The 24,784-nt window shown below is 45.7% G+C and overlaps 1 protein-coding gene across 1 annotated transcript in view; it reads left to right on the top strand.

Moving 5' to 3' along the window:
- The window catches only part of LOC131294073 (uncharacterized), a 56,995-nt gene extending 39,381 nt beyond the window's left edge, over positions 1-17,614 (top strand). Inside the window, exons 6-7 of the mRNA XM_058322118.1 lie at positions 14,807-15,004; positions 17,159-17,614. Of these exons, the coding sequence (XP_058178101.1) occupies positions 14,807-15,004; positions 17,159-17,614 (654 nt within the window). The remainder of the gene's footprint in view (positions 1-14,806; positions 15,005-17,158) is intronic.
- The last annotated feature ends 7,170 nt before the right edge of the window (positions 17,615-24,784 follow it).

Below are 24,784 nucleotides of genomic sequence, written 5' to 3'. Positions count from 1 at the left end.
GGTGGGTCCGGCCAGTTCGTCCGTACTGCTTTTTGTTTGTTCTTTTATGTCCCCATATTTTCTCGTCTTCCAATCGTTCCCTTTCACAGAAAGCAAGGACATAAAAATAGCTAAACAAATCGTGGTCATGTACGAGTGGTTCCCACATTTGTTAAACAACTGCATGGGCATGATCGTAAACTTCTCTTTCCCATATGTCCACAAGTTATTTCTATTTGTAAGTCTTTACCTGTGGTTTAAAATTGAGAATAAAAAAGAAATACAAACACACGTGACAAGATGTATTCCAACAGTGAAAACGACAGTTTTAAAAAATTGTAATGTTTTAAACCTTACCTCCTGTTATACTTTCACCACCTTGTCGGTCATTTTATCGCTTCGTGAAAATTAACCCAAACGCCTACCTAAGCTTCATACGGTACGGGCAAAAGATACACAGACCACAAGAGAACCCACAACCCATATCACAGGTTCGTCCGGTTCGATGCCCCGGAGCTATGTGCCCCGGATGATCACTTTCAGCATGGTTGAAAGAATGTAGAGGTGGGCTGAATGTGGTTTTTTGGGCCTGATAATTAGATGGAAAACCAAATCGGTGAGCCTTTTTTCAGCCCATTACCTACGTACCTAAAACAAAGCCGGCACTAGCCACAAAAAGGCGGTGGTAAGTTGTCGGTATGTTCATTAGGAACTCTCGTATGTTTTTGTGATGAAATTATCCATTGAATGTACACCATTGAACGATAATGTTTATCGTCACACCTATCTGGTGATGGTAACGATTAACCATTTACTGAATGTAAATAAACATTTCTCTGTATACCTTTGAATGCGGGTGTTATGTGAAGCTAGGCATTGAAGTGAATCGATTGAAACTGATATGCATGATGTGTGTGCCTTAGTGTACGAAACTTACTTCATTTTATTTGATTTATAATCGAAGAAATATTTCACTTTTTCTATCGAATTTCTAAATCAAAGATGTTGTCATAGTGAGTAACTTTATGTCACCTTTTATTATTAAGCTCCGTCAAAATGAGAACTTCTCACTATGTTTCTGCTTCTCAACGAATTAAGTCCTAAGCAAACAAATCTCCTTTTAAAATGATCTACTGGCTTCAAGGAATCCATTTCAAATTGAGATTTTAGGTGTATTTAATTAGGACGTCGAAAATCTTTAAGTAAATGACCACTCCCTTCGAATAGCTGGGCACTCGACCACTGATTTCACGCTTCCCTCCCGCGGGGGAAAAGCAGTTTTCCGTATTTGGCCCACCTCTTCACACACACTCACACGGACACACCTAATACACACTTGTCATAAAAAAACACCTCGCCTACCCTTACCCTTTCACGAGTTTCACGTACAAATTCACACCGGAAGAGCAACAATGGTGCACATCGAAGCAGGCTGGCTTTAGAAGGTCGGCTTGGTTTACACTACACCATATCGTTTTAAGATGGCTTAGAGAGAGGGAGAGAGAGTGTGTATGTGTGTGTGTGTATGGGAAGGGGCATGCATGAATGTGTGAGCGAGAGCGGGGGTGGAGAGTGTTGGGTAAAAGCGTAAAAATACAATCGCCTGTTTTGTGTTACCCGTCACAGTGCATACCACGTTGCGACAGCTGCAGTCTGCTGGACCGCTGCTTTCAGTGTCCACTGTCGCACCACTCGGACTCGCGGGAGTGCGGCTGCCAGTTCGCGCTGCTGCACCGGGCGGACACGGACAGCTAGCATCCGGGTGCGGATGCGGCGCCGCCGACCTCGTCGTCGATGGCAGCATCCGAGCCCCTGAACGCGCAGCCGCACACACATTCGCATCCGCATCTGGCGGCGGTGGCGCGCCGCGAGTCCTCGTCGTCGCCGGACGACCAGCGGCGCCACTCGATGGCGCTGTTCCACGCCGAGCAGCACAGCCACCGGCAGCCCCTGCTCGGTGGCCAAGCGCCGGCTCCAGCGGCGGCCGGCGCCAATCATAGGGCGAAGCACCACCAGCACCACGTCCATCCGCTTCTGCAGCGCCACCGGTCGGAGGACCGGCCGACGCCTCCGCCCGCACGTCCGGAAACATCCGCGGGCCGGCACGGGCCAACAGGCTGCCAGCGTCACGCCGGAGGGCAGTCGAGGCCACTGCTGCAGCGCCCCCCGCTAGCACACTCCCACTCCGTCGGCCAGCAGCAGCATTCGCATCCGCATCATGCGCCCCACCATCACCGGTCGCATCCGCGCCTAAGCCAACAGCATCGCCAGAAGCTGTTCTCGCGCAGCAAACAGTACACGTCGGTGTGCAGCGGGGGCAGCAACAGTACGCACTACGCGGGGGATAGCGGCACGCGCAGTCGGTCCTCCCGGGAGCACGCGGACGACGATGTTGAATCCTGCGTAAGTGTCCAAAGCGAAGCGAACCCTCGATCCGGCCATCCAGCGCCATTTAAACACCCCGGGGGTCAAACAAACACACAGACACACATAAAAACACTCAGGGACTGACAGGGAACACGAGCACGCACACCACCACGAAACACACTCAAAACATACTAGTACCTCGAAACACTACCAGTTTGACAGCTGTCATACGTTCCCGCTCATCCACAAGTAGCTGAACTCATTGTTGCCGAACGTGTCTGTTGTCCGTAATTCGTAGAAAATCCGGAAGGATGAAAGTACTTCCCTGCACCAAAGTGTCTGTGGCCATGTCCATTCAGAAATCACTGCTCCAAGTGTTGCTGGTGTGCGTGTACGTGTGTGCGAAAACCTAATAAAACAAAGCTACAACACAAACCACACATACACACAACATAACCCAAATCCTCGCTGTCACCGTAGATTACGCCAACGTGTCTCCCCTTACCATCGAGACTGCTTGGAACATCCAAGAATTCATCATCCCCTCCTCTTTCACCACCTAGACTTAGATCGTTGTAGTCCTCGTACGCGTAGTTTAAACCTGTGATGTTGCCGACGAACCTTATCCACTGCCGCTGCCCTTACTATTAAAGCCTCACCCGGATCAAGTGCTCCAAGTGCCTTTTGTCTCGCGTTTCGTGCCCTTTCGAGCGTCCAACGTGGTGTTCCCTGTGTCCGGTGTTAATCTCTCTGTGCCCAGTGTAGTGTTTGGCAATGGTCGTTCACACTTGTTCGGCGGGTTTGTGCCCTCTGTTGTTACACACTTATCTTGTACGATTACTATCACCTTTGACCGATCGCTCCAGGCGGGGAAAATAGCCACGGACCGCTTTAACCCAATGTACTGCACACCTCTTTCGCTTCTCTGTTTCTTTCTCTTCCTCTTTCTCTCTTTCTTTTCTCTTTTTTGTTTCTCATCCTCGCGCAATGTATCTATCTCTATTTGTGTGTTGCCCTGTGTCTGTTTATTGCCTCCTAAGTCCACTTAATTCCTGCAATCTGTAAGTAAACTTGGGCTAGCTCCTTGACATCTTTTCCATCGTGATATGTCGACATTAGTGGGTTTTTGTTTTGTCTTCCCGTCCATTAGAATCTCTTGTTTGTCCTTGTAATATAACCAAAATTGTACAGAAAAGAAACCATATTGTAGATTAGTAGGATGGTGTGCCATTATTTTAGTTCATGAAAGTATATATTTAAGGGTGTGTGGTAGTAATGGTTTAGAAGTAATCAAACAGCACTTTATATTTATTTATCAAATTTACTTTTCCAGCAAGATTTTATGGGTATAGCGTCTATCATTATTATGTCACAAATTTATTGAAACTCTCTTATGGAAATGCACAACGAGTCTAGTTCGAATCCTACGGCTCTATATTTGCAATAGGGATGCGAACTCAGAGTGAGTGAGTTGGAATGGGGTGTCCATTATTTAATTGGCTCTGAAAGATTAGGTTCACTCACAATGATTCAATTCTTAATTACGTTGGAATCATCGCGATTGCTTCACGTGCATAGATCCTGCAACTAGAAAAACAATGAGAAGTAGAGTTCTTTCTTACATCCCATTTTACCAGAATTTTTGGGCTTGATTATGCCACAAATATTTGCGAGCCAAATCTCTCTGCGTCAGTTACATCACAAATGAGCAAAACCAAAGAATTAAACATGGTGAATTGAATCAATTCCCTCTTCAAGAAGAATCAACTCACTCCCTAACTCTGGCTTACTTTGCACATTACTAGATTTGGAACATAGCTTTTAGGATACTAATCATCCTTGGTGGATAAGGTTCATCTTCAGCATCACAGGAACGCCACAGTTTCTTTGGGTTCCTTCCATTTGGAAGCGAACGGGACAAGGGAAAGGAAATCTGACCATTTCGGAATCACACCTATCCCTCATTAAAGCCATTTCTTCCCATTTCCGTCTCTCAACAGTAAACCCAACGTCGTCGTCGTCGTCGTCGCCGTCCGTCGTGTGTCGTCCTGCTCGCGTTAGTACTAGTGTTTTTGGGTAACATTTGTTCGTTGTTCGTTTCCTTAGTGTAGCGCCGTTTTTCGTCAAAATTCGTCCTGCACTTCCGCGGAACAAAAAAAGGGGAACCGACCCACATTTCGTGACGCACTCCGTCGGTCCACTCGCACCGTAGCGCTTGGCGCAAAATCCTAGCAACTGAAATGTCAAACGATTCTCCCATGTTTACAAATAAACTTTAATCGTATCGAACGCAAGTACGCGCTAGCCGAATTTTGTTTCTCTTGATTACTTTTCGGTCTGGTTTTAGTTTTTATTCTGCTAAGCAAGGGGTGGGAAAAAAGGCAAGGCCAATGGCACGAGGGGTTAAGGTCAGCTGGGTGGGGGGAAAAAACGGCTGAAAGCGATCCAATATGCACCTGTCGATGGACGTCGGGATAGGCGAAGGATACGAACCAATAAATCATTCATATGAGTTGATTCTTTCTCTTCCCGTCGACGTCCATGATACACTTTTATTGACATTAGACCGCGGAGTAATGTTTCCATGGAGCAAATGGTATGAAACCTGCTTGATTACATGTGCTGGAAATGTCACTCGGCTGTGACTGTGTCTGGGCCACCTACGTACGAACCCAACGACGGCGGCCATCAATTTGATGGTCGATACCCGGGGCAACATTCTTCCAAATCAACATAGTTTTCGTGGGTGGAAGGGTGTGAGAGAAAAAAAAAACTCCGGCCCTTTTATCGTCACCTTGCCCTGCCCTGGCCACTCCACCATTAATGACTGGCCAATGCCAGTGACCGAACGATCGCCACATATATTAAACCTTTCCTCGCTTCTCCACCTCCCCATCCAGAGGTTCATTCCGCCGAGTTCCCGTTCATTGCGGATGGGAAAGGCTCATTTAACCTTCACCTTCACCGGACCGGAGGAACAGGGGGTTCATAGCGAGTTTGAGTACTGGTGAAGGACATGGGAAGTCGAAGTGGACGCGGCAGAACCATCAGCTGGAGCTAGTTCCTTACCTTTCCTAACGACTCGAAGCAAAATTGGCTTCCGGAAGTGGACCGACGGCGTAAGCGACGCTTGCGTTGAGCGATCAATTCAATCAATTTTTGCCAAAAGCAACGTGTTAGCACGCAATTCCATCATTTCGCTTTGCTTAACGGGCGCACACGATGTGGAGCCCGCAGGCATTTGATCGGGGGTGGGTTTTCTTGCCTCTTGAAGAAGTTGAAAGGTAACGAAAGTAGTAGGGAAGATAAATAGACCGATGGTAGAACGGTTTCATGGTGTTCGATGGGCTCTAATTATTGCACGATTGGCCTTAATAGCCGCCCCGACTATGACAGCTCATTTAGCCGGGGATAATTGTAAGGAATTGAACGAGGTGGAAATGTAGCAACGTTTAACAGCAACTGCAGCATTTAAGTAATGTTTAACCAGAGGTCTATAATTTGTTAAATCATTTTTATGTTCCCAATGAGTTAAAGAAGGTGGAAACATGGTATATAAATTTGTCTTTATCTTTGAAAGAATATCTTCCTCAAGATATATGGTATGAACAAAGAAAAGGAGTTAATAAGTTGGTTCAAAACTTTTCCACGGCGTGATTCAAAATCTCTGCAAATCCCTCTACCAAATCTTACTCTTTGATCCTATGAAGCAAATTAATGATTCACAAGTACGGCGCAATTTTCCCACTGCAATATTTCCCGCTTCTAAAACCCCCGCTCTCAAAAGGAAAACAAACACACCACAAACGAGTACTCGCCCCCGCTTCGTAAGAAACGCATGGCGATTCGGGTCGGCGAACACTATTTACAGTCCATCCAATCGTTCTTTGGGCATCCGTGCACCAAACCCCGGCGTGTCCATCCGCGTATGTTGTTGTGTCCATTTGCCGTAAACAATTCACCTTCCAAAACCAAGCAATTCAACGCCGGGCTCCGGTCCATTTGGTCGGTTGGTTTTGTTTTCTAAATCTGCGGCTTACAGTATGGCAACCGACCATTTCCGTCATTATCAACATCAACGCCAACACGAGCCGGTCGGATGGCGCGTTGTCCTTGCGCGTTCCGTGCGCCAATTTTCGCGCGTCGGGAACGAAAGGAGCGCGAGGCAAAACAAACAAGCGAACGAGCGCACACTAAACGGTTTGAGTAACATCATAATCAGCCACGAGTTTGGCACGAAAATTGGCAAAGATCGACAATTTGTGTACACCTGCTGGTGCGGGGTTTTCGATTCCCTTTACCCTTTCGTGCGTTCACCGCGTTCCATTCGTGCTACTTCGAAGGATGGAAAATGTGTTCTCTGAAAAAGAAAAGCCAAAAGTAAAACTACACCTTATCCCCGTGCTGGTTGAAAGGGACGATAAGCAAGGTGGTCTAATTATTTACAACACACCATTCCACCCGCCAGGTTTTACCACCATGGTAGGGAAAATTACGTGTTTTCTTAGCGGCAGATATAACTCTTTCCATTTAGTCCCAACCCCCAACCCACCGCACAAAGAGGGAAACCAACTATTAATAGAGAAACTTTTCCCCCATTTGTGCCGTGGCTGTTCATCGGCTGGAAACGGGTTCACTCGGCTGGATTTTCGCTACTTTTCCGCGATGGCTGATAATTAGTGGCGCAGTGGTTTTGGCGCAGTGGAAACGGTTTGCCGGGCCCGGTGGGAAGCTAACAAACAAACGCTGAGGGATGTTTGATTGTTTGTTCTTGATGATATTCTAACACCCTTACCGTTGGGGAGACGATGTGAAGAATAATATACTCCTTGCTTAATGCACTTAGGAAGATTACATACACCGGTTTATGAATAATTACATTGAATTATCCCCAGCAAAACTGTTGGATGGTAATTTTCCTAGAAAACAAGTTTCCCAATCCGTGTGCTGAGTGTGATCTACTTTAATTACCCGTTGGTTGGGTTGGAACGCTACTGCTGTGGAATTATTTCCCACATCCTCCACTATCTGTGTATTCACAATGTGTGTGTGTTCGGCAGAGATAAATGCTCATTTATTTTAATCATTCAATGCAGAACGAGCCAAAATGAGCAATAGTTATTGGACCAGAAATTTTAATTCCAGTATCGCAAAGTTATATCTGTGACGAGGTTCTGCACCAAACAACATATAACAATCCTGGATGGATAGTGTTCGTCGTCCTACCACTTTTCTGTTTTACTACCATCTGTTTTCCCCATTCCGGTCACTGTTTGACCGTAATTAACTTCAATCATAACCGTGCGTTACCACTCCTCTCTCAACCTCTGTCCGATTCCAATCAAGCATTGGACACCAGACAGGCCGGAAAAGATGTGTGTATGTATCAGCTGCATCAGACAATGGCTCACATTGAAACCGGCAAGAGTTGCTAATGAACTCCGTTGGGGCTTCGCTGGGCATGGGGGACAAAAAACATTAAAAAGGCAAGAAAAAATAACCACAACGGAAATCCAGAAGTCCAAGACATGGAACTAAGGAACCCCGGAGTGCGTGCGAAGGGAGTTGGAAATTACAAGACAGCTGGCAATCGGATATCCTTCGATCGGCATGACATCAGAATTTGCCATTGCGCAGGAAGTCCACGTGTCCGCCGCTAGGATGGATGGAGTCGGTTGACATGTTTCATTCAGCACACATTTGGTCTGCGGTTTGGCCTGGCGATACTCAAGCACAATGCACCGAACTTGCGATGCGACCGAGTCCGAGACAACCGGGGACGAAAATAAAAACTCGATCGATTTTCCATAACTTCCCGTCGGGGAGGGGGGTGGTTTTATTGTTTTGTGTTCTCAGTCCACCGAGAACCGGCTTCCAATTGATCGCAGGCTTTTTCCTTCCCCCTACCCTTCCCACCTACCGTTTTGGGACAGGAAAACGGAGAACAAAAATAAATAAATAAAAGCACATCGCATCGTAAACCGCCTCCCTCCCACCTCCTTCTCCTCCTCGAGCACAAACCTTCGTTGGAGTTGTCGGAGGGAAACTCGAAACGAAAACATTGTTTATACGCTCCGGGGTGGAAATATTGGTCCGTTACATCGGCTTACCGCCCCCCGCCCCCGTGGAGGTGGGTGGACCATCGGTAGAGGAACCCAGGGACGGGACGTTCCGATTCGGGCCGCTGATGGATAAACGGTCAGTCTATCGGTCGGTATTGACGAGCTCCGGGCCATGAGGTGGCCCCATTGTTAGTCGAGTTGTTTCAAACGACAATGACGAACGGTAACCCGAGGACAGCCCGGATGGCCGAACGATGTACACGTACGCATCATTGTTGCTTTAACGAAGTTGTGTGCTATCGTACTGTTCAAGGTTGTCCGCTTCTGGCATCGGAACTGACAGTGTTTGGTTTGTGGATGTTTATGTAATTTTGTGCACTGTGTGTTTCCCATTGAAAAATTTATTAAAGATGTCTTTTTTGTTTCGACGAAGATGGTTAATCATATGTAATAGGGAAACTTACATAGAAAGTAATTTATGCAAGTGCAATAATTTTAAGCCCACATACATTGAACTGAACGTTGTTGAAAACTGGCCCATGATTTAATGATATTTCCATTCAAAATGTCTGCCATCACTGTTCCGTGCTTCTTGCCCGAGCTCCCCAATAATCTAAGAGCGCAACCAAACGTTGGCCAACGTCCATCGATTTGTCGATCAGTTCATCCATTACCGGATCGTCTGTACGGTGCGCGGGCGGTCAGATTTGTTTACATCATAAATCATAATAACGGTTAAATTACGCACCGACCGTTAGCTGCAGCTCCGGCCAGATTGAGTCGTCCACTGTACCGTGACTCGAAGATCGCCTCGTCCGATGGAGACGCATGGTGGCGCACGACGAACCCAAAGGGGTGGCACTCATGGAGACGCATGGTGGCCCGTGAAGTCAACCATGGAGGCGCATGGTCAGAGCGTCATAACAGTGCGCTACGATGCAGACCATGCACCGCCAATCGACCGTTCCCGTAATGGACGAACGTAAAACGCATGATTTAAGTGTTCATAAACTCATCGCCAATCGCCCCCGCATTTTCAGCGGCCATTGTAGCTGACTGAAGGTTAATTTCTTTGTATGAAAAGAGATGGCTATGTACGCTCCTACACGTTTGGCTATTAATTGGACTCTGCGAAAATGCCGTCAGCTTTCACCAATCACGAGGTCGCGTCGTGGAAAACATCACTACCATAAATTGCGCCGGTACAGAAAGATCTTTTCTATCGCGATTTTCGGAGAAAAAACAAAAACCACTTTCCACCTTCCTTCGTTTTCGTTGAAAATATCGGAGTTCAGAAGAGTGTTGGTATCGGGTGCACCCAAGCACCGCGAGTCAGGCTACCAACCCGTTACGTCCAACGATTGTTCAGAAGGAACCGCTCCACTTTATCGACCACCGACACACGGGGCCGAAGACATGAATCATTCACGGTGCAAACTGACTGTGGAAAAGACCCCTTTACCCGTTCACCCCATTCAGGGCCCTATCGGCTGAACGGTACCTGCGGTGTAAGCCGTAAAAATAAATAATGAAGTGTTTAGAAATAGCCCGGTTAAAAATTATTAATGACCCCGAAACTCCGGATTATGTTGCACTGCGGCGAACGAAGCACCGGTCGCGGAGAAAAAAAAACGCATGGAAAACGATAAAGATTTCACCAATGCGCGGGTAATGGGGAACGGTAGAGAATTTTCATCCAGAATGGTCTCTATTTTCCATCCACTATCGTGGGGAAGGAAATTTCAATTTGCATCGAACGAATTATTCAAATCGACCAATTTCCATTTTTCTCATCGCGTGTGCGGTTTTCGTGTTGGGCGAATGTATTGAGCAGTTTTGTAGAGGAAATGTATTAAATTAAATTTTAATAGTAAATAGAACGTATGCAATCGTAAAAGGCGTTGAATGGGGCGAAACATACACGAGGAACGTCATTTATTTTATGGCAGATGAACATTTATTGCTGATCATTAAACAGTAATTCAAATGCATAGTTCAAACAAATCAGATGCATTAAAACGCATTGGAGTAAACAGTTGATGGTTACTGTTAAAACATTGCTTGTATTACTTATGGTTCATTTGACGGTATTTTCAACAAATGTTTATTTATTCTTCTTCTATTGTTCTTTATCAACATCAAGTCTGTTCATTCTGCTCAAAGTGTTCAAAGGTTTAAGTTTAAGGAATTTATAAACAATCAGCTTAATGAAGCATTTTGATTGAAAATCGTTGCTGTTTATTTTTTCAAAGAGTTTCTCCACGTCATTCAAGACTATTTAAGCTGTACATTAACGCTTCTGCGGGGTTTGCTACTGTTAAATTATCGTTCGTGATGACACATGAATACTTTGCTCTTTATTGATTCTATTTCCTTACAACAATCTTACACACACACACACAAGTACTCTTGCAACAAAATGCACCGACCGTGCATCGAAATGGTGCATAATGATACACCGCACCCTCAGTGTTGGCCAACTCCGTCCGAGGGCTGATGATTTTGTTTTAGTAATTGTATCATTTTGTTCGTTTCGTGCTTCGTGCTTGCCGGGTCAAAACACGCGAGCCCGTCTCTCCCTCTTCTTCTCTCTCTCTATCTCTCTCTCCTTCTCCTTCGCCTTCAATCCGGGCGCGATAACCGGATGCCGTGTTTAAACCGTGACCACCGAGGGGCCACGCGTCGTGGACGAGACGGATGGCGAAAGGGGTTTTCGCTCCCTTTCCGCTGGTGAAGTGGCAAGTAAGCATAAGGAAAACGACAGCACCAAATTATGACAATCCTTTTTTTCTATTTTCAACAAGAACATGTGTTCACTTATTGCATATGTTTTGTAGTTTTTCTTTTTCCATTCACACTCTGCTCCAAGCAATTTTCAACCGAAACACCCTAAAGCAGCTTTTTTCGCTGGCACCGTTTGCTTTTGGACCGTTGTTAACTGGTTTTTCCTGGCGGTGGTGGTTCCAATTCACAGAAAACATGGCACCACACACGCTCTATTTGCTGCACATGCCATGCACAGTCTTTTTTTACGTTTTTTATAAAGCCCAATTCAACAACGAAACGAATCAATTTCCATTAAACGAATCGTGCCGAGGGGGACGACGCTTCTGTGCACAGCTTTTATTTCCTGCACGAAGGAAAGCAAACAAACTAAAGCTCCTTCGAACAGTCACTGCCACGCAATCACCTAAAGTACAATACACACGCTGTTCTGCGGCACGAGGATTTGGAAGGGCTACACAATAGCAGCATTTACCAGGGAGGCTGCTGGAATGCAGTGTGGCCAATTCCTGTCCGACTGTTGCTGCCTTTGCACATGCTCGAAAATGGCGCACGAGTTGAAAATCCTCTTCATGTGTGATCTTTGCGAATGGATTCACAAGAAATCTCTCACTCTATCTCGGATGTGAAAGTAACTATACCACTGCAAGCCAAATGGAGGCTCCATCTAATCGGCCACTGATTGGACCGGCACGCTAACCCGTGCATTAGCTGATGATGTCGGTTGAGTTTCGCTCCGCACCGGGACGGACGGAGATGATGTATTCTGTCGGAACGTTCGAGCATTTCGACCCCGTCCTATCCGACCTGTCGATGCAGGTCGTTCGAGATCTATCCGTTCGATGGAGATCCGTTGCTCCGTCGCTCGTTTCACTTGATGGCCTCAGCTGGGGTTGCAATAAACTGACGAAAACTGTACTTCCCGCTGATCGATTGCAGATGAAAACTACGCGCCGATGGTGTGCCCTGACCGCACACGCTCTGGCTTTCTCCCGAGGTCCCGACAGTGATGGTTTAATATAAATAAATTGCTCCAACGCTGGAACATCTCGGTTTCGGGGCGGGAAGCAACTATGCTCGAATTTGGTCCGTCTCCATCGTAAACTTTATTGCGCGTGTCATCATGCTCTCATCAGCGTCGAACAGCATTTAGCTGTAACTGTATGACGAAAGATCCCATAACGTGCGAGTAATGAAGTAACAAAGTTTATCGGACGACGTTTACCAAATGAGCTGTACTTGTTGATCATCGTTAGCTAATGGAAGCGATTATTAAAAACTAAAACACTGTTATGGTGTTTATAGTTTTATTTACTTACTGAACGGATTGGAGGGGATTTTTGTGTTTAGCTTAAATTAGAACTATTGATACTTCTACAAGAGCCGACAAAACCACCCAACGATGACTGTGGAGGCTTGTATCATATCGATAAGTTAGTAGAATGCTGTCTTTAGGTGATATATATAGCTCCCTTACCTAGTTGGGAATATAAAATCCACTCCATACATTTTAAATCGACATTTATCTTTATATCTTGCTGCAGAGCGAAACGTAAAGCTGTAAATGGAAGGTCACCATTTGGTTAATTTATTAGAAACCCAATTATTTTTTCGATTAATTCACTCCGCACCGATATGGTTTTCAAATTATATCGATTATCGCTCATTCGCCCTTCGTGTTATCCTCCGCCATGTATATTGCTTGATGGAACTAAAACAGAGAAAAGCCAAAAATTTCCGCTCGTTTTCTCTCTTCCTTTCGCACTCGATCGCTTTTCGTAGGCAATATCCCAACGGTTGAGGAAAAACCATAGTCTAAACTTTGCTATTCTGCCACAGTCGCAGCGCTTTCCATTAGAAACTCACCAGAAACTCCAATCACACAAACATACACTCACACCGCTATCGTCCAATGAACTGGTTCCGGAGTGAATGAAAACTTTCCAACCCATTTCTCGCCGGAATCGAGCAGTTCGGTTCAAAATTTAATCTGTAGTTAAGCTTCGCACCGACACCGGCTTGGTTTTTGGAATCGATTTTTCGCCTTCACCGTAGAACATGCGGGAACAATAGACAAACCACACTACGCTTTCGTCGCACGCACACCAACACACGATGGCTTGTGGCTTGAAGCAATCGGGAGGCGGAAGGGCCCCAAAAAGCAGCTATTCGAACTGATTAACCACATTTTCCCGATTTGCAACGGCCGTTGTCAATGCAGTTCACTGCGCCATTGTGACCGGTTGGTTGCAGGCAAGCTGCTGTGATTTATCACTCACCGACGCTTTCCTGCTGCACGTGCAGAGTTTTCTTGTGTCGTCCACCCTTTCGATCAGCTTTACATTTTTTGTCGCAATTGGATCATAGTTTTTGTCGAATTATGGCAGGGACTGCTCCCAGAAATCTTTGGCTATATGATTCCTCACCAGCTGCTGCTTGTATTGATCTTTTTTTTCGTTTTAGTGTAGCTTGACAGTTTCTTTAGATCTTGTGTGCTTTTGTTCGCCCAGTATTGTAAAACTCTTTAAAGTCTCCTTAACCGTTCGTTTCACACACTTTTTTCGACGCTCCTGGGTTGGCTTACCGGTTTTCTTCTACGATCGCCTTATTCTTTCCACTTTCTTGTCTGTCACCCGTCGTACTTTGACCGCTGTTTATCTTTTGCTCTACGCCAGCCCACCCCTTTTTGCTTCAATGTTTCCTGTACGCTTCTATCGTTCTCTCCAACCTTCTTAAAGTTCACAAAAAAACAGCTTTAAACCGTGAATTCCTTTCGGTCCCTTTAGCACCCACACTAATCCACCCTGCCCCACCTACCTTGCCCTTTACCTTGGTAAAGTAAATTGTCAAAGCTTTTAGCCACTAGCGAGCTTCCTGTAGCTGAAGTAATCGAACGTAATGCTTTCGAGAGTAATTAACGGCAAAGGATGTCATGATCGTGGTTTGATGTGTTCGTTCAATAGTTGAATGATGCCTACATAGCCATGGAACGTCATGGAAACATCCTTGCTTGATGCCCCTCCCTTCTCTCCTTCCTGTCTGCCTGTGTTTGTGTGTCTTCTTCTTTCTCTAGCTCCACATCTTTTTCTTTCTCAATCTTTCTGCCTACCTCTCTTTCTATGTTTCACTTTTACGTTCCTCTACCGAACAAGCACACATACCCACAGTAAACACTCACACACACTGGAATAAAATCTGCTTTTAATCTGTTTCATTCTGACTCTACATTTCGAACCGCACACTTTAAACCAACGCACGGCAACGTTCGACGAGACAAACAAAACCAAAGCAGGAGCGAAAAAACCGAAACCGTGTATCAACTAACCATGTTCTCTGCCATTTTCTTTTACGGTACCGTCTCGCCGTATGTATCCCCCGTACTCGCTGCGTTTCCTGTGTGCATCCGTCATCCATCCATCGTGTTTGCGGGGGGAAAACGGTTCGGTTTCGGGGGTTTGCCCTTTTTTCCTCCCCTTTTTCCCCACTCCGCATCTCGCGTACTCGGCCTCGAACTCTTCCATTCCCCCCCAACCCCCGCGCGCGTGTGGTTAACCAACCGATTCGCCCTTCACCATCACCACCACCACCACCACCACCACCCGCATCATCAAAAGCCTTACCATCCGTGGCCGGAGGAGCCCTCCTCGGTGATCTCGGAACGTTGCACGAGGGCCCGTATCAACTCGGCCATATTCGTCTCGTCCGAGGGCAAAGGGTTCGACTCGATCGAGTTCATCCGCCGGTACGGCTCCCAGAGTGTCCTCTGTCGAAAGGCGAAGAGTGCCGAGAACGTGTCGGCCTCCGAGCGACAGGTGAGTGGCTAAGTGTTCTCTGTAATTGCGTGTGAGTGTGTGAGTGTTCGATTCGTTTTTCCGGGTCCAACATGCGACGGGCGTCCTGGAAAAGCGGTGCGCTTTTCGCCGATGTTTTTTGTTCCGTTTGCGGTTTTCGATGTGTGTTTACTTTGATGTGCGTGTGTGTGCGTGTGTGTTTCACTCCGATGTTTCTCCACTCACTGGCCACTGAGACTGTGTCGTGTTTTGTAGGCTTAATAAATTACGATTTCTTCTATGTTCTCACCCGGGACACAACTGGGATGGGGCGCACGGGCCCACCCTTTGCACCAGAACACTCTGCACTCGATGTACTACTACACACTTAATGTCGTCCGATGTTGCTGCCACAGCACCATTCGGTTGAGCGTTCCTTCGATGCTGGATGTCCACACGTTGCACACAAACACCGTATGAGGGAACGATTCGGTCTGCATTCATTTCGCTTGCTCTGCGCCATCCCTGGAACATCTCTACTTTTTCCATCACTTTTCCATACCAAAATTTCTCGCTCATCCCGAAATTTTCATTCAACACATTATGCTTTATATAATTGTTCAAAAAACATCACTGTATCACAAAATTATTTCAAATATGCAATGATAAAAGATAAGAGAATTAAACAAAAACACATCGTGTACAAATGTATAAATCCCATGGAATAAAAAATCCTCTATTAAACACTTCCCATTAGACTATAGGTTTAAGTGGATACTATTTCAGCCATCTTAGAAACTCTATCAAAATGGTGTATTAGACGCAATTTTCCACACGTTGCTCTTCTTTCGGGATAGCAAACAAAAACTTCTCAACTCTGTTTGAAAATATGTTGATTTATGAAGCTAAACATGTGGTTTTCGTACCTTAACTAGTTAAAACAGGACGAAAGAGATTGGTTTTTGCCCCTTTTATTGCTTAGCGAAGAATAGTTTGATAAACATGCTATTTTGGATGTTCAAATTGGTCACTTCCAGCTTGTTGGGAGGATATTTGTACAGAAAATTCTAGCCAAAAACTATTCTCCAACCTTATTTTTTCTAATTGGCTTCTCTAATTGGCCAAACAGCATGGAATAAATGGTTAAATTATAAATATTTCAACTTTAACGCACCATTTTGAGGAAGTCAAATTTCGATAGATTTTAACCTACCACCTTGCCCTCGGCCTTTGATGGGTCAACTTGCCACCAGCTATTTCGTTGTCAACTCCCCCGAAGGAATAAGTTTATGCGCTGGCGTGGGTACTCTACCACACCTCGCTCCCTCCCTCCCTTCAACCCAAAACGTGACCCCTGGCACTAATTAGGCTCCTGGCCCAAGGAGTACACACCGGAAGGAGCAGTTGTCCTGCCAGGCTTCCGGCTTTGATGAATGGCACCCGTAGGCAAAATTAATGAAGCACTTTGTAGGTCGTCAGTACCGGCTTTGTTGCACGCGTTTGTTGTAGGCCTCGGTGGCATAAACTTTGCGCCCGGCGACCGCCCCCCGAAACTCACCCTCCCCCACTCCCAACCGTCAAGGGGGTTGTTTGGTTTGGTATTGTGACGCTTTAGTGTTGATTGCACCGGGACTACAAGTAGAAGGGGTGGCCGGAAAATGACGTCCAAAAAGTCCCGCAAAAGGTTTGGGAAAGCGCGTGCCACAATCAATCGTAGTCGCTTAGCTTAGACCATTATAAAATTGACCGGCGATAGCCGTTCCACACGTTGTTCGTTTCCCCCGATTCCGTTGTGCTGTGTAGAAGAAAGCTTTTCCAGTAAATTGAACCCAACAAACTGTTTTATATGTGCGTGTTGTTCTATGTCCAATTTATATACCCCCGATCCCCCCCAAAAAACAATCACCGTGTTCCGATTGGCACTCAATGTACAAAAATGTGTCAAAAAGCCCCAACTCCACGTGTAAAAATTAAACTAAGGGCAACTTCCGTGCAAGGTTGTTGCTTGAATGTATTTTTACCTTTACTCCCTTGCGTGTGTTTTACTTTTTTGTTCGGTTTTTCGGTAGCCTCAATCCCAAGTCCGTCATGTATTGTATACCGAAGCCCGTTTTCGTTGGTTTTGTTCCCCCGTTAACCCCGTTGTACCGTGTTGCATTTGGTTCGTACTAATTCCTGCTCCGTGTTCACTTGCAGCGGCGCTTTTCCGAGTACCCCGAGTGGGAGACAGAGGACAGCACAACGGGCACCAGCGGGCCGGCCGGCGGTGGGAACGCGCGGCGGAAAAAGTCCCTCAAGCCGCAGGACTCGATCGAGATGGTGGAATGCCACAAGGAACCGGTGCAGGTCACGGTGCCGGTGCCACCCGTGCCCACCGTCACGCCCGGTGCCCTCCCGGTGGTGGCCGGCACGACGGCGACGCTGGTCACGGTCGGCGTTCCGATCGCGCTGGCCCCGAGCAAGGTGATCACGATCCCGCCCGGGCTCACCGGAAACAGCAGCGTCGGCGTCCTGAGTGGTCAGGGCGTCAGCAACGGCACCGGGGGAGGCGCCGGAATACCGATCGGGGTCAAACCGACGCCGAAGCTATCCAACCTGCCGACGCTCTCGGTGTCCGGACCGTCGCCACCGCACGAGGAAGAATTTCTGTAATGTACCGCTCCCACTTTCTCATCACCGTAAACTGCTAAAAACCGCTTTTCTTCCCACCCACATGTCCCCCGATTGTAAATGTTTCATTTTCCCTCCAAATTGTAAAAATGAAGAAATTTATGGCAAAATGTTGAATGAAAACTGCAAACACCAATTCCAACCATCAGACATGTAATCGCCTGCCAAGCGATTTTCACTTGACTGATTAATCGATATCATAATCTTGCGCTGCTTGTGCTCGTTTGTTTAATTCGTAATTACGTTATAACAGTTTGCAAACTAGCTCTATAGACTCGCCGTTTAGAGTTTAACAAAACGACCGCTAGAATGGGTAGTGCAGCTTTCAAGACGATTGAAGTGACCTCCTCTCTCTTTAAGGGTATCGTAACGGAAGGACTTCTTCCCGAAAGAAACGCAAAAAAGCAAAGAAAAACACGTGGTCACTTCAAGCGCCGTCTGTAAATAGTAGTAGACAAGTGTTCGCTTTCAAACCGTAGATCCTACAGTGTAAATCGAAATTCCCATCCCCCCATAGCAACCACTCGCTAGCTAACGCTTGCTATGCCGAATCTCATCCGCAAAATCAACCTCGTTAACATCTGCTGTGGAATGAATAATAACAGAAGCAACGAAAGAAAGCAAGGAAACCAGTACTAAAAGCTGCTCATTTTTGTAAATAAGCACGCAGCTAAACGAAAATGAAAATTAACTAAAATCTTTTCCGAGCCCGCCCTTTGTTGCTTGGCGATCGAAACGTGGTGGGTGGAAAACTTGTAGAGAGATTTAGTTCTTTCTCTGCTAAACCTAAGCTTAATCGACAAAACCAAAGTACTTGACAAAGAAGAAAAAATTTAAGTCACGCCGCGTGCGCGAATTCGGAATCAAACACAAAAAAAAACCCTCTTTTTATATTCATATACAAAACGTGGTGGACCACAAAAAGGGGTTGGTGGTGGAAAAGAAAAAGAAAAAACTTTGAAACAAATGATGCCACAACACGTGAACGTCACGTGAGGTGAGTGGTGAAAATTGAAACTTATAAAAACAAACACTATTCCAGCAAAAGGTGGAAACAAAAAACAAACATAACATGAGAAAATAATCCACCAAAATGAAAACTCATGATGGAAATGAAATATCAAAGAGAAAATGGGTCGAAAGCATAGAAACTGTACTGAAGCACGATATCTTATTTAATGAATGGTGAAACGAACGCAGAAAAACAAATATCGAACTGTTGCTTGCGAACTGGAAATCATAATTATCACATATTTATGCGTCGTCTCGCACGCCATCATCCAATGGACTTGCTGGCTGATGGGCTGACCATTACGATGCGCATAAGCACACAAACATACAGGTTCTTACGGATTTCGCTGACTCGCTGACCTTTAACATCTATCGCACTGTCGATGGAATCGAAAAGAGATTGTATCGCTTTCCAACACTCGAGGGAGCTGTTCTTTTTCCTCCGCGTCGTGTCTAGAAACCTGCGTCAGAAAAAATGGTTCCCTCGTGAATGGCGAGCATGCGGACAGACAGAATTCGATCTTTTCTTCCCAGCCATGATGGCCCATAAAAGGGCCGCTCACGACAGGAACGGCAGTAAACATTGGACGCATTGGATCAGGCTTCGGAAAGCGAATTCGATTGGCCTCGAAAGACTCGTTGCGTCCGTTTGTCCCCTCCCTAATGTCAGCACGATAGAAATGACAATATCAGGTTATCTCAGTGGAGTAAAAATGACCACAATCCAATCGGCCTTTTCTAGTATGGCCTCTTGCGCGATGGGATAGCTTCATTTAGTGGTTCACTTCTTCTTCTATTTTTCCAGTTCCCATCCTATTGCTCTCTCTTTCTCTTTCGAGCCGTCCTCCTTCCGGACGATGATGGAGGAGCTGACGTTTGTCGTTGCAAATTGTGCCTTGTGTGGAGTGTCATCTTTTCTTTTCACTTTTCTTATTTACAAAAGGTCCTGTTTATGGGAAAACCACGGGAGATTTATGTGCCACGTTCCACTTCACCGGTCATCGACGGCCACGTTCGGTTCGGTCGCGTGTCAGCTTCAGCAGCGACCGCCCGGAAGACCGGAAAACCGCAAGGGCGTGTGCGAAGTTCATCTCACTGTTTTTCCCATCAATGTCAAACTCGGGCCGGGGGTTCGGGGAGTCAAGCCGTTGCGGTCACATTTTGAGCCCGCTGTGAATCGTCGTCGGGATTAGGGGCTAGGTTTTTCCTCGTTAACCCGCTACCTTCCCATCATGCCCCGGCTGCCATCGTTCGAAGAGGAGAAGAGGCACGCAAAGGAGGGGGAAACGTCCTCTTGACCCAAACGAAACGAGGATAATCAAACATTGAGTGGTTTTCTCGCACGGGGGACAGAAGTAACAGTGACGAATTCGTTGGCGGTATTGATTTTATTTTTTGACCATTTTGGGATCAACGTCACTCGTGTTGATGCTAATGTGGTTGTGGCGGGGTCCATCTTGGCCAGCGTCGTTATTTTCCGATATGCATCCAAATCATCAAATTGTCAAGCAGGACAACACTCCGAGGGTTAAACAACCATCCGGTTCGCTCCCAGCCTTGATCTTCCGCCGCGAAAGGGGAAGGCTCGCCGAATTCAATTATGCAAATCACGAAACGAAAATATGTAAACTATCTACATCCTGTCCCACAACCCCTGCCCTACCGGGTAGGAACCTTCCGATCCCCTAGCCCAACGCTTGTCTTGAGGGATTTTCAAGGGCTTCCCTTTTGTTTTGTTTGGTTTCGCTCCCGGAGGGGGTGGGGAGCTTTTCGCCCAAAGGGGAGATCCTTTTGAACGACGTTGGCCAGGATTACATCGGGCTTTTGCTCGATGAAGTGGCTCGATTGTGGATTAGCGTGTGCTCCTGAGCGCGTGTGTTGCCAGCGTGTCCGTGTCCCAGCGAACGGACGCGTTTCACATCGTTTGTTTGCCTTTCGCCACCGGATGCACACACACCCATTCTGGCCAGGGAGCTTTAATAAAGGAAAAGTCTTGTCATAAGTCTAAAGCTATGTTGGATTTGAGGTGGGGGGTTCGCCACAAAGGGAACAGAGGCGATGGAGAGTTTTGTTCAAACTCCACGGCTTTTGGAGTAAACGCACAAGATCAATCATGTGGGCATTTTGGAATTATGGAGCTGCCGAAATGTTTTCGATATTGTTGCTGATAGTTGATGAACAGGGATAACGTACCATTTAAGGAACTTGACCATTTACTGGCTTATCCAAAGGTATTATGGTGTACTATTTGTGTTTCATCAATTGTTGTTCAAATCAATAAATGTTCAACACCATGTTGAATTCTCGTTCAAATAGACTCCTCCACTTATACAGAGTTCTTATTTAAACTACATTTGATAATATTGTTTAACACTGAAGTAAAGTTACTGCTGCCATCGGTTAACAGATCTAAGAAAACTTTTCCTTTTCTCTCCACAGTTTCTTTTAAATTTTCCTTACGAAGGCAGAACAATTAAATTGTACGAGGGATGTCGAAAGTTCTAAAACATGTTTGTGATTCTACCAAAAACTAATTCTTTGGAAAGCATACTCTTTGCTTGATTTGGAAACTATCGATTTAATAACTTTTATAATATACATCCAAAAAGAATACATTCACATATCCACATTCAAAAAAAAATTCCCAAAGAAGTATACTTAGAAGACTTGACAGCCAACGTGTTAAGTAGATCAATACTAGCAAACAGAAACATGCAAAAAAATTAACATGTCTAGGAAAATTTTGATTCATAAAAAAGTATAAGTAAGAATCAAAACAAAAGGAGCGTATAACACCCCAAAGTTAGTATAATTTACACAGATTATCAATTGTTCATGTGAAAGGGACGACTGAAACGAAAAGCTTACATATGAAAATCAAAAGTTTACCGTCCCACGTTATTGAATTTCAAAGTTGTTCTAGCTGTTCAAAGCTGTAATTCCTTTCTGTGACAATAATTAATTTAATGGTTTAACACCTCCAACTGAAATCTGTCAACAGCACACACACACACACACATCATGAAGGGGTAAATAAATTATTTACACGGTTCCGCATCCCCTCTAACCATAACTTTTCGCTAAATGAGCGCCTATTAACTAAACGGATGTGCCCTTTCCCAACTCTAGCTTGTTTTCGCGCAATTTGTTGATTCACTCCCATTATCATCCTGGGCAGAGTATAACATTTTAAATTAGCTACCTGTGTTTTTGAGGCGTCTGCAATTAAATACATGAGCGCGCGAAGGGTAAGGCTTTTCCATTAGAGGATTACTTTCTACTGCTAGTAATTTATGTGCCACTGTCGAGAGGGAAGGGTGGTTTTCCTGTGTACGAACTTTTCCCTCCGAAAGGCAATGTATTACCGAAGTGGACATTAATTTGATCAATTCCAGTTTGTATCACTTTTATGACTCGTGTACCTTTGCGCTTAAGACGGCTAGAATGCATGTGGATCAAAACGATACGTATAGAACACTCTTCGATCCGGTTCGGAAAATGAAGAGCAAGTTTTCTTCGAACCGTTGGCGGATGCCGGCAAAGTGCACTTTATCGAACCGTGCAGGCATGCAAGCACCCGAGTTCGACCCAGGACGTCCTGTTTAAGAGCGAAAGTAAATTTATTGCATGATTCCCGTGATCGCATATCCGCTCCGGAGACGTGTCACGCTACGGGAAATTACTGCATCCGTTCTAGTTTGGCGCAGAAGATAAGTGTGCTTTTCCTTGAGCCATAGACGAATGGGTGGCACGGGGTGGGGCTAGTAACAATGTTCGTGTCCGTGTTGGGAAAAACCACTGGCACGGGGAGTAAACCGACGAGAAGAGTAGTGACATACGATAAGAATAGCGTGTCGATTTGAGTTGTTCCTCTTGAATTTTTCTTCCTCACTACACCGCAATCGGAGGAAATGGGAACCTTTTTTCCCAGGACCGAAGTCGGGCTCGGACTATCTACTCCAAAACGAGTCGAGTGGCACTTGCAAAAATGGCAATTTCATGAAACATACTTGACCGGGATTTCGATTACGGTATTATTATCCAGTCGCGCGTTACCGAAGGACACGGACAATACCTTTGCTGCCATGTAGGTCCTCGAGAACGGGCCACCATTTTTGTTATAGCTTTCGCCTCTTGTCATTTGCGCTTGAACTTTGCTGGAGTTCGGTGCGCAGGGGGGTTTTTTTCGGGTAAAAGCATCCAGCAGGATGCCGTTCACGCTGGGTGACTTTCGTGTCCCGTAACCGTTTCAATTTTCAAACAAACAAACGAACAATAAAATCACCGCAAGCGCAAGGAAGCGCAAGCACGGCACCGATTTGAACCGCAACCGGTACAGAGATTTTCCGGCCCGAGAAGAGGTTTTCATTTGCTGTCTTTCTGTCGAACCATCGAACTACGGTGCGGAGGGCGAGGGCGGAATGGTCCCTTAATGCATAACGTTGATCGAAGCGGATAATGGGGGAACAAAACAAAAAAAGGATATTTGCCACAATTTCCACAGCACCACAAGAGGCCAAAAGTGGGTCCATTATGGCGTCCATTCTCAAAACAAACCACTTACCAGCTAAAACAAAACCTAGAAAGGCAACATACCAACCCGACCACCAGAGTGTGCCTCCATTTTCACCATTAGAAAAGCGCGCGCTCACACAATTGCGATAAGCTTTAGGTGACGCTTTATTTTACTTTGCCGTTTTTTCCTGCCATTTTGTTTCACCGTCCGGACCCCCGGAAACGGAAATAGTACTCCCACGGAGCGGATGTTTAAGAAATGAGAAACAGATCCCCGCAGTCGTTACGGGAGTCGTCTGTTGTTGTGTAGATCGTTTTTTTTTCCCGGCCCTTTCCCACGGAGGTGGGTGTTTTTGAAGACACTTTGTTGCTGTCGAACCCATGTTCGGGGAAATCTGGCCACTGCAGTGGCCTGGTGGGGCTTATGGTGGTGAAAATTGAGAGCTAATGAGGATTAGCATGAAGTGCGCGAGTGAAGCGAAAGGTGTTGAATGGAGTTTTCTTCGAGAGAATATTTTAATGGATTTTATTGCTCGCTTTTTAATTCCCGGAGTAGTAGGATTTCTCTTCAAATATTAATACTACTCTACCAAGCAGATACACTTCATTCGTTCTTCGATTATCGTAGATGAAACCTATCCATAAATACCTAGTTAAAAATTGCTCTGTAAAAACATACCTTCAAACCCATACAATATGCTATAGTATCCAGTTTATCCTCTTATGATGATGTTTCTTCATCGATTTGCTCCAAAATAGACCGCAAAATAAACATCTCCGCCGGGCGCTAGAGTAGACCAGTAGAAGTATTAGCAGTAGCATTAATTAAAACAAACTCCAGTACAGACCAACATGATGGACTCCTCTGCGGTGTAGCTCTAATCAGGGAAGCTTAACGATCACAACATCATCACCCAAACTCGTTGCTTCAGCACCTAAAACCACCCGCTGGCTACGTTGGACCTATGTTCCATTGCACTGGAGTTCCGGTTCGATGGATAGAGGATCACGTAAATAGCCTTGCATCCTGGCACAATGCCATCCGGTGGCAGGCTCACGGTGGAAACACCTAAGCCAATTATTCATAATCCTCTTACGCGGGAAAGGTAGTTTGTCTCGTTTGGCAAAGCTGCATCCTGCATCCGAGCGTTTACCGGAGTATCGATAAGCGATACGCATCGGAGATGGACGAACTTGAGTGCTTTTATTTACTGGAGCAATCACCGTACACCAGACTTTCCCGAATCACCCACGTTTTGTACAATAGCAACACAAAGTAGAGACAGAAACAATTACCACCCTCGTCTGTTCGAGTCAGACCCCCTCGACAGACAACATACAGTCTTTGTCCCCGTTCAACCCCTTCTTATTGCTGGTTTGAGTTTGTTCATATTTTAGTTTCGTTCCTTTCGGTTGAACCCTGTATGTGTGTGTGTGTGTTTTTTTGTGTTTCTGTATTAAACATTATATCCCTCCTCGTTATCGCTTTAATTGTAAACTATACCATTCCCGGTGAAATTGTGAACTAATCATACATTTTTCTTCTTCCTTTTTTCTCTTTTCTTTCCATTTCTCTTTCTCTCTATATCTCTCTTTTTCTCTCTTTCTCTTCCTGATCTTACTCTT

This window comes from Anopheles ziemanni, chromosome 2 (genome assembly GCF_943734765.1).
Source record: "Anopheles ziemanni chromosome 2, idAnoZiCoDA_A2_x.2, whole genome shotgun sequence".
Lineage (NCBI taxonomy): Eukaryota > Metazoa > Arthropoda > Insecta > Diptera > Culicidae > Anopheles > Anopheles ziemanni.
This window is presented reverse-complemented; position numbering and strand designations above follow the sequence as displayed.